The sequence below is a fragment of the Necator americanus genome, chromosome V, assembly GCF_031761385.1.
Source record: "Necator americanus strain Aroian chromosome V, whole genome shotgun sequence".
NCBI classification, from domain to species: domain Eukaryota; kingdom Metazoa; phylum Nematoda; class Chromadorea; order Rhabditida; family Ancylostomatidae; genus Necator; species Necator americanus.
The window spans coordinates 12,319,711-12,335,520 of record NC_087375.1 but is presented as its reverse complement, the minus strand read 5'-3'; the positions used below and the strand labels follow the sequence as shown (position 1 = coordinate 12,335,520).

At 40.3% G+C, this 15,810-nt stretch overlaps 1 protein-coding gene across 4 annotated transcripts; it reads left to right on the top strand.

The window, feature by feature from the left end:
- Positions 1–14: 14 nt before the first annotated feature.
- RB195_013644 (uncharacterized protein) lies at positions 15–15,741 on the top strand (the record flags this gene model as incomplete). 4 transcript variants are annotated; one of them, XM_064203557.1, is made up of 23 exons in its annotated part: positions 15–78; positions 3,754–3,791; positions 3,909–4,001; positions 5,434–5,497; positions 5,965–6,071; positions 6,293–6,420; positions 8,581–8,663; positions 8,811–8,946; positions 9,009–9,175; positions 9,685–9,811; positions 10,052–10,127; positions 10,217–10,334; positions 11,285–11,368; positions 11,498–11,581; positions 11,764–11,872; positions 11,948–12,060; positions 12,113–12,166; positions 12,305–12,464; positions 13,077–13,155; positions 13,210–13,407; positions 13,574–13,747; positions 13,842–14,241; positions 15,692–15,741. In XM_064203557.1, the coding sequence occupies 23 exons, from the start codon at positions 15–17 to the stop codon at positions 15,739–15,741; spliced, it is 2,706 nt and encodes a 901-aa protein (XP_064059438.1). The 4 variants fall into 4 exon arrangements, with proteins under 4 accessions (XP_064059438.1, XP_064059441.1, XP_064059439.1 ...); XM_064203558.1 differs by lacking the exons at positions 15–78; positions 3,754–3,791; positions 3,909–4,001; ... (1 more) ...; positions 5,965–6,071; positions 6,293–6,420 and adding an exon at positions 8,495–8,523; XM_064203559.1 differs by lacking the exons at positions 15–78; positions 3,754–3,791; positions 3,909–4,001; ... (1 more) ...; positions 5,965–6,071; positions 6,293–6,420 and adding an exon at positions 8,495–8,523 and having other exon boundaries at positions 15,700–15,728.
- Between the last annotated feature and the right edge of the window lie 69 nt (positions 15,742–15,810).

Genomic DNA, 15,810 nt, shown 5'->3' with positions numbered 1-15,810 from the left:
TCTTCCAGATTTTCATGGATCTTCTGTGGTTAATTCTTTCAATGACGAGTTTAACGTTGCAGTTTGTGGAATCCAGAAGTAAGTCATTGGCTAAGGATATCTTTTGATTTTGTTCGAAATTTCTTAACATGGCATCATTTTTATTGGATTTTTCGTCCGGTCCTTGTGAATTTTGGTTAGTCACTGAAAATTTGAGAAAGCGGCGTCGAACGGAAGTGATTTTAGAACAAATTTTCTTCAAGTAGTCAACCTAGCTGTAAATTATAAGTCGGTACTTCCGCAGTATTACATAGAATTAGTTCCAAAATTTTCCTTCGATTTGTACAAACGAGAATAAATGTGTAATTTTCGCGGTATTTTGTAAGGTTGATCACGACTCTCATTTCGGAATTACCGCAGCACTAAGATCAAAATTGACTGGAATGTCCTTAAATCAATATAACCACCTAAATTAAAGCGATTAATTCTAACAGGGTAATCTTAATTATTATAAAGTGGTTTTGTGATGAATTCCTCAACAAAATGACAGAAGAAGGTCATCCGCTCAATAAAATGAATAAGGTTTTCCAAAAATAAATATTCACCTGATGTTCTCTTATCTTAAGTTTTAGACCCATTCCGATGCACTTGTCACCTAAAGAGTCTCAATAAGCTCCTCATTTGCCCCACTAAGATGGTATTTAACATCTATAATTATTTATTCGTACTTGTTTACTTACACGCGTGCTATTTACTTTTCTAGTTACCATCCGCGCTAATACAGTACTAGTGATGAATTAGTCACCTATAATGGTTGCTCTGTTTCAAATAACGCGAACAGACGTAAACGATCTATCTGTACATATAGCTGTGTATATTTGCTTAACCTTGGAATCCAATGAGCCATGCTAATCCCTCTCTTTCCTTTGCTTAAAGGCCGCATACCACGAATCTGACGTGGTGAAGGAATCCGCGGGAAAATCTAGAGTTGGGGTTGTAGGGTGGTTCGCGAGATCAGAGGTGGTCGCTTTCATCTCTCTCTAATCGTCGGAAAAAGTCGGCGTGGAAGACGCTGTTTTTTCTTACGACAATTTCAGCTGCAATGCGCCACCTTTGCGACGCGCCGCATCCAAGCGCGAGCGATCGAAGATCACCGATGCCCCCTCACCAGCCTATTCAAGGAAAACCAATGAATAGGTCATTGAGGTGACCGGAACGGATACATAGGGGAGCGTTCTAGCGCACCTCATAGGAACCAAAGTAGTTTCCATGTCGTTTGTTACGACGATCAGGGAGATATGAGTGGAACCACTCCTGATCCGGCAATCTACAACTCCATCTCTAACTTTTCCCGCGGATTTCACCACGTCGGGTTCGTGGTCAGCTGCCTTTAAGACCTTCATGTAATTTAAAAAATGATGTGGTTAATCATGTGCTTGAGGCGTAACTCAGTCGGTAAAAGGTTTGGTCGATATCTCGAAACTGCTGGCTAGCTCCCGCAAGTATAGACTGTCCAAGTGTTCATAAACCTCTGACGATTCTGAATTGAAGTCGAACGCATAGGAGCAACTCCATTTATAGTCGCCAGCCATTTTTTTTTCCGTAAAAGTCTTAATAGCGATATTTTCTGCACCACTTGTACTTCATAGCAGGCAATAGCGAATAAAGTCACTTCTAAAATATTCAGAATATATTGAGATGGGAATGAGTGATCAAAGTGAGTTATGAAATGAATTTTTAGGGGAGCCTAAATGAGAGTTGCAGTAAAAACGTAAACACATGATATGTTACGTAAACTCTAACACTCACATCAATTCTGAATCATTTGAGGTTCACGAACGGGTAACTGGCCCATACAGTGACTTGCAGAGGATAGCCGATATGTAAAGTCAGTGTTTTTATCTTCCCAGACAAGTCTGGTATCTACGCGCGAGGAATGAAAGGATTTGTTGGCATCAGAGCGGTTTCGAACCGTCAATCGATCATGCAGTCATAGCCGAACCTCTTATCTGTTGGCCTTTACCCGCGTCATATGAACTCCATAGCCTACAAATTCTCAGATTCTCGCATGTTCGATGTTTTTTGTAGGCAACGAATTTTTAAAAAAATTAACAAAAACGAGAAAAAAACACTCTCATTGGGAGTTGCGACATTTGAGGGTTCTGAAACGAATACAAGGAATCTAGCGGAAAGATGGAATTCCAGTATTATTAAATCACTACAAGTAAAAAAGTCAAAAAGTAACTAAGTCAAATTACTGGAATGAGTCACAGAGTTCTCCATACGTTTGAGCTGTAGCTGCTACACTTGTGACAGTTGGTTTTGATGCGCCGCTGGTCGCACCTTTTACGACATTTGCTACAATTTTCACCATAAATGTAGTAATAGTTCTTGCAAGGAAAATTGACGGTTTACTTTCTGGATTATTTTGCTGCGTATGTCTGAAGGCGCACTTTCCCTTTACTGCCAGTTATAAGCCCGTAAAATACACTTGAGTGCATGGGATATGTTTGCATATCGAAGGCGTCAAACAGCGCCGATCGCTGGACGAAGCAGAGACGTAATGCGGGAAGAAATCCAGGAAAAGATATGAGTTTGGGTAGAAGGAAGCTTCATATCTTCTCCTTTTAAAACACTTCCTTATTGTTTTGTTTGTTTGTTACGGAATAAGGTAAAAGGTTACGGTAAGGTTAAAGGCATCACCCCACGAATCTGAGGTGGTACGGATTTCAGGTGGAGTATTCGTACACAGGATTCGTAGATTATGGAGAGAAGGGTGATTCCGTCCATTTCCTGTTAATTGGCGTAAAAAAAGGGTCCGGAAGATGCGGCCTGTGCACACGGCTGGCCCGCTCCAATCGAACTCGTAGAAAATAGCGCGCCGCAACGCTCGAAGCCGTATCTTCTAGGCCGCTTTTTACGGCAATTAGGAAGAAATGGACGAAATCACCCTTCTCTCCATAATCTACGATCCCGTATACGAATACTCCACCTGAAATCCGTACCACCCCAGATTCGTGGGGTGATGCCTCTAAATTGACTTGAACTTTGGTGCAATTGCGTAAGCGGCGCCAATGGAGCTAGCTATTGCGTTCGAGGCGGGATCATCACTGCAACCATGAGTGATTCTAGCGAGGGTCTCCTCTGACAACTGCATCGACCTTCAGGTCATTTTGAAAATAGCATTGCAACAGCAGTAATTTCTGCGGGGTTGGTTTGCGACAAAAGAAACAAGCGAGGTGTGACGAAGATATTCGATAGAAGCGAGTATTTGGAAATGTTCGCGGAAAATATACAAGGATTGAGAAAATGAGTAAAGTATAAGTTTTTGTTTGTAGAAGCCGAAGTTTAGCCATTTTCATAATGAAAGGGGGAACACTTTTTCAATAAATAGTAGCAACGAGTTTTCCACTTTTCTTAATTCTCGAGGTCTCTACTTAACTAATCAAAATAGGTGAAATTTGCTAGAGAACTACTGGACTTTTGCTCTCTGAGCTATGGGATCTTTCAACTGGTCGTCTCTCGAAAAATGATCTGACTTTTTTCTGCATATTTGCACAAGCGATTCCTTAGACACAGGTAACGTAACCTGTTTCTCCATTTGATTAATCAATTCAACTTCAGGAGATTCATGAAATCCTTTAGAAATTCGAATTTGAATTATAAATATGTACTTTTGTTCTCTTTTTCTTCTCAAACTTAAATGTAAACAACTGATAACTAAATGAGAGTTTTTTTTCTGAAATTCTTTTTCTGTAATCTTCCATCATTCAGGTAAATGCTACAGTTGTGCGTCCGCAAACATGAAAACGGTAAGATGTTACAAGAAAGGAGTTTTTCTTTCGCGATTTCCTCGTGAAGCACTGAGGGGACGGAACCCTTTCTCTATTAAGTTGATCTCTCACATTGTTGACACATTATCAGTTCAGGATTTCATCACAAAAGAAAGAGGGCCACCGAACCGGAAACAGGAGCCGTTGACCTTTGACAATAACTGCGACGAGGATCCGTGGATTATCAAGGTACTAATTTCATCCATGTATATGATTTCTCGGGGAAAATGTAGTGTCGGGGCCGCCCTTATTTCTCGACGCTCTAACTCGACGCAGCGTGTGGGTAGGGTGTAGGTCCACGACGTGTAGTAGACTGAAGCTACTAAGTAAAAAGGAAGACAGAGTTGGAACTACCACTTTTTTAACCTTACCAAATCTTCCAAACAAGGGAGAAAATGTAGCTGTCGGGCCACACAGTGGCGCCCTTATTTCTCGACGCTCTTTCTTACTTTTTTTCCTTGTAACTTTAGTTTACTCATAGTTTTTTTATAGATCCTCTAGGACTAATGCTTAGGTATTAGGGCCCCGAATGATTTAATCATTTTCATCAAAAAATAAGGGCACCATTGAGTGCCCCCAACTACATTTTACCCCGATTTCCCTTGGTTTCAAGTTTTTTTTTACTCGTTTGGGTGCTTACTATATTTCTAACTATAGTTGTTTGTCTCCATAGTGCTAGTTGAGGTTGTCGCGCTATTTGAAATAAAATCCCCATTTGTTTCCGATTTGTTTTTGATATCATACCACACTTTCATACGTTCCCAACAGAAATGGAACTAGGAAAGAGTAAAAATATCTTTTTTCTTGTTGATGTCCAACTTTTTCTGGATCGGAACTTATCAGGAAGCAGTTGGAGCTTAACGATGTAGCACAGTAAATACGTTAATGTTCTTTGCTGGTCTGTCGCCTATCCTCTATCAGCACACTATTTGTGCCAGAGTCAATATGTGTTCTCGCCGATCGTGCGTGATCCTTTTGGCTGGAAATATTTCCAGCATCGTGATAGTATAGCTGATTCCTGGTATTGTATTTAGAACTTCTTCAAGGGATCTACCCTCTGAGACCTATTCTTATGAGTAAAATGTAGTTGGGGATAGGGAGGGGACAGTCAACGGCGCTCCAATTGAACTGTACTTCTGAGCGCAAAAACGTTCATAGAGCACAGAAACCATTCTTCGATGACAGATGTCTTTCCAAATTAAGATACTTTAGTTCATCAATTGACAGGTCATTACTGGAAGTGAGTAACTGAGTCCGTTGGGCCCCTAAAACATAAGCATTAGTCCTTAAGGATCTATGAAATGTGTGCTAAAGCTGCTAAGAGAAAAGAAAGGAAGATAGAGCTGGAACTACTAATGCTTTAACTTTACCAAACTCTCCAAACAGGCTAAAACGAGGGGATGAGCTAAGTCATGCTATCATATAGTAGTTTCAACGAAACCGAAAACGACCTGAAATATGTCTTCTCCGCAATTCGTATTCAACAGTGAAGAGCGGTCTTTGTGCTCTGGGGACTTTTTTTTTCTGCGCATCAAAGTACAGTTTGAATAGAGCAGTGTTGAGTGCTCCTCCAATGCTCCCATTTATCAATTCTAATTCATTTGACTCTGGAACATTTCAGCAACGATCCACAGTCGCTTGTGAGACGAAGTGTTTCAAATGGCAGCAACTGCTTAATAATTCAGGTACGATATTCATCTTATTAAAGGCATCACCCCACGAATCTGAAGTGGTTCGGATTTCCGGTGGAGTATTCGTATACGGGATCGTAGATTATTGAGGTAAGGGTGACTCCGTCCATTTCTTCCTAATTGCCGTAAAAAACGGCCCGGAAGATGCAGCGTGCGCACAAGGCTGGCGCGCTCCAATCGAACTCCTTGTAGAAAATAGCGCGCAGGATCGCTCGAAGCCGCATCTTCCAGGTCGTTTTTACGGCAGTTAGGAAGAAATGGACGGAATTACCCACCTTCCCATAATCTACTATGCTCTATACGAATACTCCACCTGAAATCCGCACCACCTCAGATTCGTGGCAGGTTGCGCTTAACAGCGGAATTTGCTGTTACTGTACTGCAACATTTATTACATAAATAACAAATAAATTGTAAAGAATGAAATAAATAATGATTAGGATAGGCACCTTCTATCACAGGTTCTTTCTCAATGATGACGTTTCGTGGTTGTTACGACACGATGTTTGATATGTCGAATCCGTCAACGTTAGCAATTCCTGACCACAACTTTTGCACTGCGGGAGAGGTAAGCCTACGGTGTTGCCAGCTTCTTATCCATTCTATTGAAGCCAAAGAAATTTCGAAGCAGATCGTAGAAATTAACGGCTTTATCAAGAAATAGTTTGTAAGAACAAGAAACACCCTTCGAAATTTGCTGTATTCTCTGGGTTTCTGTAATTAGTTTTCATGTAATTAATTTCTGTAATGTAATTTCTGTAATTGTGTTTGTATGATAAATTATTGCAGGTTCAACTCTCCTGTCTTTCGGATGCTTCCGTTATTGAGCATTCGTGTTGGTGCGATGGAGACTATTGTAATTCTGTGAATAGAATATCTTTTATATTTTCGACATTAGTTGTTTCTCTGTTGATAAAGTTTTAAGTATAGAATTTGGATTCTTTTCTTCATAGAGCATAAACCCGCTAACCATTGTGCATTCAATAGAAACAATGGAGTGTGATTCTGTAATATAGATTGACACATAGGTGCGATAGGAAGAAGCTGGACCCTCCTCAGGTGAAGGTGGTTTAGCCCATGGGGTGCAGCTCAAGTGAAGGGATCCTTTCGCCAGCCTTCCAAAAGTGAAGGGGATAATTTCACCAACCGTAAAAAAGTGAAGGGGGTAATTTCACCAACCGTTTAAAAGTGGAGGCGGTAAGAGCACCGGCTCCGACTATCACATCTATGGATTAACACAGCTGTAAGATAACGTTAGTCTGCAAAAAAAAATAAACTTTGCGTATTACAAAAAGGTATTACAAAGTTAATTTCTTTTAGAACATTAATCGAGTCTAAGCAATGCATCCGAACTGTAATAACAAGTCTGTAGTGAACACTACGAGAATAGTTGGGTCAAAACGACATGATCACGAGTGTAGTTGCGGTGCATTTGCGTACGCACTCGAAACGGCGCGATGGAGGGAGCAGTTGGAACCGAGTTGGGAACTTCACAAACTGCAGCGATTTCACAAGGGCAAGGGTTTCATCGCGCTCCCAGCCGCTAAGCTTCACCGAAGCCCCCCGAGAGAAGCCGCGTACGGAATGTACAGATATCAGCCACTGATCTTGTTGCAAATGATGGTGTAAAGAGAATCAAAGCAGTGTGTTTAGAAAGAATTGTGACTTATATCGCTTACATTTTAGTAAAGCAGGAGACGCGGCTGACTGTTTGAGACAAATTCTTTGAATATAGCAGGGTGACACCAAGTCTCCATAGCATAGCAACACCAATCAGAGATCTACGGCAGTGGCTTGGAGCCATTTCAGCGGCGAAGCGAAAGCTCCCGTTAACCTGGCCGGAACTTTAATCGTTTTCGCTTTACTACGATGTAGTTGAATACGTACACGAATTGAGACCCAATAACGTAACAAGAAATGTCCTTCGAGTGACAGACGCGTACAGACGTATGCGCAATGTTCCCGACGAGGATCCCCTCCGACTAGAGAAATTGAAGGAGAAATCCTTCTTGTAGGTGTGTCTGTTTTTACCATTAGGAATTCCATATGTCTAAGCAACGGTTTTTTTTTCCATAAATATAAGTTCAAAGAAGAAGAGAATTTTCAATGAAAAGAATTTGTAATCGGGTCCATCGGCATGAGGCTCGGCGAAGCTTCCGCTTAGCATCGAATTGGGACCCCCGTGAATTGCAACGATGGAGTGATGCTAGCAAGGGTCCCCCGTCGATCCGAAACGCTTGGCACCACCGCACCGCTTCGAGCGCAGATGCGCGCCTACGCAAATGCACCGTGCTTCATGTCGTTTTGACCCGACTACATACCCACGCCATGGGTCATGCGATTTGAATATTTGAATATTTCTTGCAGTTTCGGGCTTGTCTTTTGAAATTATAACAAAATTTCTTCGGAAGCATTTTCAGTGCGAAAATTGTGGAAATCCAAGATGACAGTTCACAAAATAAAGGATCAAGGATACCTCAATCGAGGAGGCATTGCTGTCAGCACAAAATTGATCGTTCTCTGGCACTACACCACGCATGACCACGGGCGTTAGTGATCGCTGATAGGTCCACAGATACCATGGATGTGATGAATCGTTGTTGACCTCACCTTCACCACCTCATAATGATGTACCATGCCTCACCTTAGGGGAATACTACCAACTTTGCTCCGTGACCTGACCCAACTCTTGGTTCTGTAGTGAGTATAAAAGATATCCTTTGAGTTGCTGCCCATCACTCGTCGTTTGCTTCTATTATATCCTCAAGTTTGTTGGTTTTCTGCCAAGTTAGAATATCCCGGATTGAAGCTCTTCGAAATTCCTTCGTAGAACCATTATCTCTAGATCAATGTTTTTGAGGGGCGTTTGACCTCCTGAGGAAATACCCGCCAAAAATCCGCTCACTCTCGCATTAGTCGTTATTGTAGCACGTGGTAGTCGGTACTGGATGTTGGTTTTTCACATCTCTCATAGTTGTGAAAACTTCCTAAATGTTCTGCCTCGAGTTTTCTCCCTTCATGTGATTATTCTGAGTTCTGAGTTGCAATTGTTTAACTTTATACTGGGGATTTTTAAGGATAATGCAAATATATTTCCTTGGATTGATCCTGCCACTGGCACTCGCCAAGGTTGAATCTGATGGCGGGAATATTGCATTGAGTGAGTTTCAAATTTATTTATTTTTGTGGGGAACGTTGAGGAAGAAAGCACTGTATATTTATTCTCCACAGATTCGCACTGTATATTTATTCTCCACAGATTCCTTCATTTGATAGTGATTTTCGAAAAAAAGTACATTTCTTGAAGATTTCAACTCGGATGTGTTGATGCGGGCAATGGGTGTCCCTGTTTGCGTACGCAAATGTATAGATCCGTTCCTGGATGAGGTGTCAGTCCTCTGGCAAATGCGAGCCATTGTTCAAAACGCGAAACCATTGTGTCGGTGAGTCAATTTTGTTATTTCCTTTTTTCTCCTCATTGTACAGACAGAATATTCCTTTTCAGAAGTCATACACAAGCTTTGGAGTGTCTCAAAAGATCTCCGTCATGTGATACACACAAGTTGTTCAAGACCGCTAGTAGTACAGTAGAGAAGATGTGCGGTGAACGGGCACCTCTTTTCGAGAAAGTTCGTCCCTGTTTGGAAAAGTATGGGGATATTCCAGCTCAGGGTTCGTTAATTTTCAGTTGTGGTCTACAATACATGTGCAGATCTCGGGTGATACACTAACGAACATGAGAATTACAGTAGAATTACTGTACCGTGGAATTTGTGTGAAAGTATCTACTATAGCCGAACTATGAAGTGTAGTAGGATAAAAAAGACATGAAGCACAGTGGAGCTGCGTAAGAGGCTACGTCCAAAGCGACGCGGTTGAGTGCAGCGGTTGGAATCGAGGTGGGACCGCATCGCTTCCAGTGCAACCGCTTGCGTAACTGCTGCTGCTGCAACTGCAATGCTTCATGTCGTTTCACCACCGGTATTACTCCTGCGTATAAATACGGCTTCATTAAAAAGAATCAAATGTTAGTACGGTGCTCAGGGACCAACGCTATCCCGCCAAAGTAGTAAATCTTATCTTATTTTTCCTGAGTAGCCATGGGAACTTTTTCTCCATTTTTGGGTTCCACTGAGATCATACAGCACGTACTTTTGATGTCATAATGCTTATTGTTACAGTATGCGATGCCAAGTGCCATGGACGTGCAAACCTCACCGCCTTCGTAAATCATCCTGCTATAGTGAGAGCGGCGAAGATGGGTGGTAATATCGTAGCCGTTACCGATCACCTTGGAGGCCTGTGCAGGTACATATTGTAGTGTTCATAAACGATTAGAGTTAGAAGTTTACTTGTATTTCACCATGACCTGCAAAAACTATTTCTCTCACTTGTGTAGACTAGTAATGACTTCAAGAGGCTGATGAGTACAATCCAATAGGTAGGGGATAAATTCGGGCATTATCTAATTAGGGTCACTATGCTCTATTTTTGGAATAGGCTTTATCAAAATTCCCGAGTTTTGTGTCTTATGAAAGTGCCTTGCAGCTCTCTCCATTGTGAACTTCCATGTGTAACCCTTGAGTTGAATAAGGTGTGCCCTCTAAGCGGTTGGCTTATGCTGGTTAGTTTTTCCTTCTTTGGCTAACTACCGTTTTTGGTTTGCTCCACATGCTCCACTCGAAGTCTTAGGGATTATTTCATTCTTTACAGGATATCCTTCTCCAACCACTTGATGCAGTTGCTAACTTGCTCCTGGATGCATCACCCACTCTCAAAGATTACCTCGAAAAGAAAATGGATAAGCGATGCCACTTCACCCTTCAGAAAAGTGAACTGCTGAAATTGAGGAAGGGACAGTTCAAGAACTAACATATTATAGTGGTCCCGCTCATATCATATTCATATTCGGTGTATGGATTACATCGGACATGTAGTAATTTTTAATTTGGGTAACTGAACGGGCTACTGCTTCTGTATACTTCGCTGTGAAATGATGTGATCATATGAATGTTATGTATATGTCATTTTCTTTTAATGAACATTATTTTCTAACACACTGTAAGAGCCAATGAGAATCGTTAGGTTAAAATCCTATAATTAACTAAAGCTGAAATGATTTTCATTCGAGCTTTAAGAGGAACATAACTAAGCACCTGTAAACAAATGCAATGCAAGTAAATAGCTGCAGAAATAATACTCTCTGTATCTGCAGTTGATCAAGATGAGCGAGAAAGAAAGTGAGCTGTGGTGCTAGTAGGATGAATTGACTGAGTCAGCTGAACAGAATCAGCAAGTCCGTGGCAACATCGTTTCTGGATTGAGTCGGCGAAAATCACCAAATCCGCTATACATCGTTACGTTTCACAGTGTTCTACATGTGCTGCTCTTCTCAATCCATGCCCACTATTTTGTTTTGCTTCCGAATTTCAGTGGACATTTAAGATTTCAGATTTATTAAAGATCGAAGACTTTAGATTTTTAATGTTTTTTATTAGGTTTTAGATGGAGGAATTTCACTATAGTGCTTCAAAGCAATTAAATGTTACTTTTCTTTATGAATTCTTTCTAAGATTATGAAACCGGTAGAGGGGTTTATATTATTCACATTTGGACCTGCGTACAAGTAGGGAAAGTCTTATGCAAAAAAAAAAAAAAAAAACAGGGCAGTAATTAGTACAATGAACCAACACATCGCACCAGACCACCGCATTAATATAAAGCAGATGGTGACAAGTTGGATGAGAATTGCTTTGTCTATTTTGTAATTTTTATTTACAGGAGTAATGAAAATAACTTGGAAAGAATTGTTGTTTCTATTTTCTTCACTAACTACGACTCACTGTGAAGTTATTCAGCAACCAGGTTTGGAAGATTTTATGTACAAAATATAGACTTAGTTACATTGTTACATCTATCGATGATACGAGATGACACTGCGTAGTTTACTGGAATATAACAAAACAGTATAACAATATAGTAATAACTATTCAGTGGACGTGCACTCGTCACCACTAGATTCTTCTGGAAAATCTAATTTGGAGCAGCCATCTTTTTGGTTTCATGGGACTGAGTTCGGTATGTTATCTTAGTAACACTATGGAAATATTTTTTTGTATTTAGTTGTTAGACGAAACTACAGAAGTATGAAGTTCTTACATTATTTTAAGAAGTTATGGACTTCTTTCATCGCGTATATTCTCATGCTTCTGAAGAGAGAATAATCGAGAATTCGTCGCAAGACACTTAGTTTTTTTCAGCTAATGAACCTCCGCCATGTCACACTGCATGCACCGCTCCTGTGGTTGAGGTCCTAACAGTGTTTTTCCGATCAGAAAATTTCAATGAAAGTATGCATAGGGCTTGTAAGTAAGTTACTGATCCTGGTTCTAACTTCCTTACATTCTTCATGTGTAATATATATTTCGAATGGGTTCTTGTCAGTTCTTACCACGAAGCATTAGCTTGTATGAAGTTACACAACCACTGTGGTACGGACTCAGTGTTTGAGTCGTTAACAAGTGGATTGAAATATATGTGTAGAGAACAGGTTGAAGGTAAGAATCATGGTACTCAACACTACATGATACTACTTTCTCGCTTCTTCAGCTTTCACAGCTCTTGCGGATTGTATAGACGAAAATAGCGCACGTGTTAAAAGAGGTTCGTTTAAAGAAACTTTATTAGGAGGAACGTTGATGAAAATTAGGTGTCCTGTCTCTTCTCAACATAAAATTTTAGTAAGCTGAACAGTTTTTTTCTACAACCTTGTATGGAACGATTTCTCTATCGATATTTCAGACTGCGATCATCACTGCCATTCAAACTCTTTGGTCACTGGCCTTGCATTGAAGGATACTGTAATGACACAGTTGGATCACCCGATTGTCAGCAAAAATGTAAACATGCGAAGGATCATTGAGCCACATATGAGCAGGTTCTTCCTCAGCGAAGGGTGCAGGTTTGTTTAATATAATCACATGGATACGTGGAGATACATATTGAATTCACTCAATACCATGCAATCAAAGGAGTTATTGATGTGCTTGTCTCATTGCCAAATTCAGTTTCAGAAATCACTGACTAAAACCATCTTTCATAGTTTCTCGAAACAGTAGCTCTTTTTGGGAGTCATTATAAATAGCTCTGTCCCCGTATGAACATGTCAGAAACTCATAGTTTATGGCAGGAAACTCATAAGGATGACTCCCACAGCTTATTTCTGCGTTGATAAGCTTATTTGAGAACCGGTGTCATAAAAACCTTAAAAAAAACACAAAACTTCAAAAAAACAAGCAACAAAACACAAAAGTTTTGGTCTCCGAGTGATGCATTTAGTTTAGAAACAGCCATTTATGTTTCCTCTCTACTAAAACCATTTTAATTTCGACCCAAACGCTGAACTAATTCGGACGACATTGTCGAGGAGAGGACACTACTTGAATACTTCACCTCTTTTTTCTTAACATACCAGATTGGTCTGAAATGAAAAGATTTTCTCAAGGATTCTTCTGTAGAATTGTTGTAGAAGATATAATCGGATGCTTGTACCTGATGAAGCTACTATATTTAGGATAGGAGAATGTCTTATGAAATGTATGCGAACAAAATATAATATGCTATGTGAAGGTACAGCTGGATCAATTTTGCTGGTAAACTAAACATTTTTATTCGAAAGGCCTTTTTCACAACTATCGAAGTTTCAGGAAATGTTGACTCGGCCGCTATCAGCTGGAAGAGGTTCCACGCCGTCTTTCCCTTCCACCGCTCATCTGACGTCATTCTTAGGTGGTTTCCTGCCTCGTTCCTGCGGCTACTTAACTACTCCACGCAAAGGGCACAATGATTTTCGAATCGATCCTGAACTCGACAAAGAGATCAAAAGGATGTATTCAGATAAAAATGTAAGTTTTCAGAATAAATAAAGCGAGATGTACTGTGTTTCTCAAGTACCGATCTTGCGGTTATTGTAAGAGGATTTTGTTCAGTTTTGTTATTTGAGTTAGTAAACTTCTAAAAAGTTTCAGTCTTCTTAGTCGTCTGACAATTTGTTGGAGTTTTTTTTTGCAGAGACCTGTAGGCGTGCCTTTACAAAGTTCATTATCTGAACCTGTGATGATCGAAAATCCGTTTCTGGAGGTGTCAAACCTTTTTCATCGGGTTTCTCCTATTGATACTATGGCAGCACCGGAACTAGGGGTTTTAGGAAATGGAGATGTATGGGAAGAAGAGTCGAAAAAGGAGGTACATTTTAGTAAAGTCGAGCTTACCACTTTTTTGTGAGTTACAGTCCTCTTACTTGTTGTAAGTACGTCTCATTCCGACAGTTTCATTATAGCTGAAACAGTTAAAAGAATCATCCGCTAGTGGAGTTGAAGAATCATCCGGTAGTGGAATTGAAGAATCATCCGGTAGTGGAGTTGAGGAATCATCCGGTAGTGGAGTTGAAGAATCATCCGGTAGTGGAGTTGAAGAATCATCCGGTAGTGGAGTTGAAGAATCATCCGGTAATGACGAAGAGAATGCATCTGGTAGCGGAGAGGAGGATCTATCTGGTAGCGGCAATGACCTCGTACAAAGTCACACATTAACCAATAGAGCCTCTCAACCTATGGTGAATGCCAAACACGAGACAGAATTGTTATTTATGGTTGATGAATCCAAGAAGCTACCTTCTTATCCGGTTAAAGCTGGAACCAAGTACAAAGTCCATACTATAGCAGACGCAAAAGTGGAAGGTGGGCCATACTTTGGCGATTCTTGTTTGACTGAACAAGAACAGGACATAATTCCTGTTCTTTTCTTCTTGCTTTAGTTCTATTTCTCGCACATATGATGTGGCTACAACTGTAGAACCAATTATCTATAGTCTCAAACTATTCCTTTATCTAATTGGATTGGTTTGATGTGTTTTTTTTTGACTACTGAACTAGGTAGTACGCTTCTGGTAAGCGCTGAGATTGCTGTGAACAAATAGAGGTCGTACCCATAGCATAATCTCAAGATAGTGTGAGCAGTTCCTCACTAGGTGGAGTGGTTTTCAATTCCTTACAAGGTCTACTTGCCTTAGACAGCGATAGTCTAATTGGCTTCGATCTCGCGAGTGTGATTGGAATCTTCTCCTTTTTACACCTCCTTTCCTAGTCTTTTTGGAACATCGATGAGCGAAAATGGGAAAAATGCAATCTTTACATCTTATTCGCATCAAAAACTTGGATAGATGAGGAAGCCTTCAAAATCGCGTGACGAAGCATCTGATAAAGAAAATCCTCGTCTTCAACATACTGGAATGCGATTTGTTCGCACTAAGTTACTCCTTGCTTGCTATTAGGCTTCGTTCAAGATCATACACTTTTCGGCGCGCGAGCAAACATTGAGGTTTTGGTAAGTGTTTCCAATCCTAAAGAACGAGAGAGCGTTTTAAAAATTCACCCATATATCCGGATAGAGAGGCAGAAAAACCGCTTTGTGTAAAATTTCTCCTTTACGGGCCATCTAGTTCTCTCAAACTTAAATGGGAAAAATCAAGAAAAGGTCGAAAAATTCTAATTTTTTCCCATCTAAATTTCAAAAAAAGGAGGTCGCAAAAAATAGTGGTACAATTAATTTGCAACGCAGACCTTCCTCTTCAAAAGCCACTCAAAGTATTTCTCTAGGTCCTCTTATCATGAAGTTATTTGCAATTTTCCAGACCTAACAATATGCACAGGATCTGAGCTTTTCTGGCCATTAAATTCTGCTTGATCCACTTTTAAACTGTTGAAAATATCTATAGTTGAATTCTCCATTTTTAGGGGTAGTTTTAAGTTCCTATATGTTTTGCAAAAATTTGGCTCAGCGGGGTATGGCAGCAACGTGGTCCAATTTTCGGATTGCCAGCAGGTTGTACATTTGCAAAACAAAATGTTGATGTTTCATGTTATTGTGCTACGCCTGAAACTTAACATAATATTTTGTAATGTATGTAATTATCTAATATTACGTAATATTCTGTCCTGATTATCATGCTATACTCCATTCACAACTGTCCACCGCACACTACTTGCGACCCCCTCCTTTTACGACTCCCGAATCCTATCACGTGCTTGACCCTGCCTATATCAATGTGTAAGACGGCTTGAAAGAATCAAGCATGGTTATTGTTTATCGGACATCCATTTATTGCGAGTTTAATATAAGGATTTTTAGCACTTCAGGCGAACTCGTCTGTTACATCGTCCCATAAAAATGAACAGTAGAGAAGTGGAAAGCTCTGAAGAGTCAGGAAATATTAACCTTCGATTTTTTCGCTCTGTCTCACTGTTGTT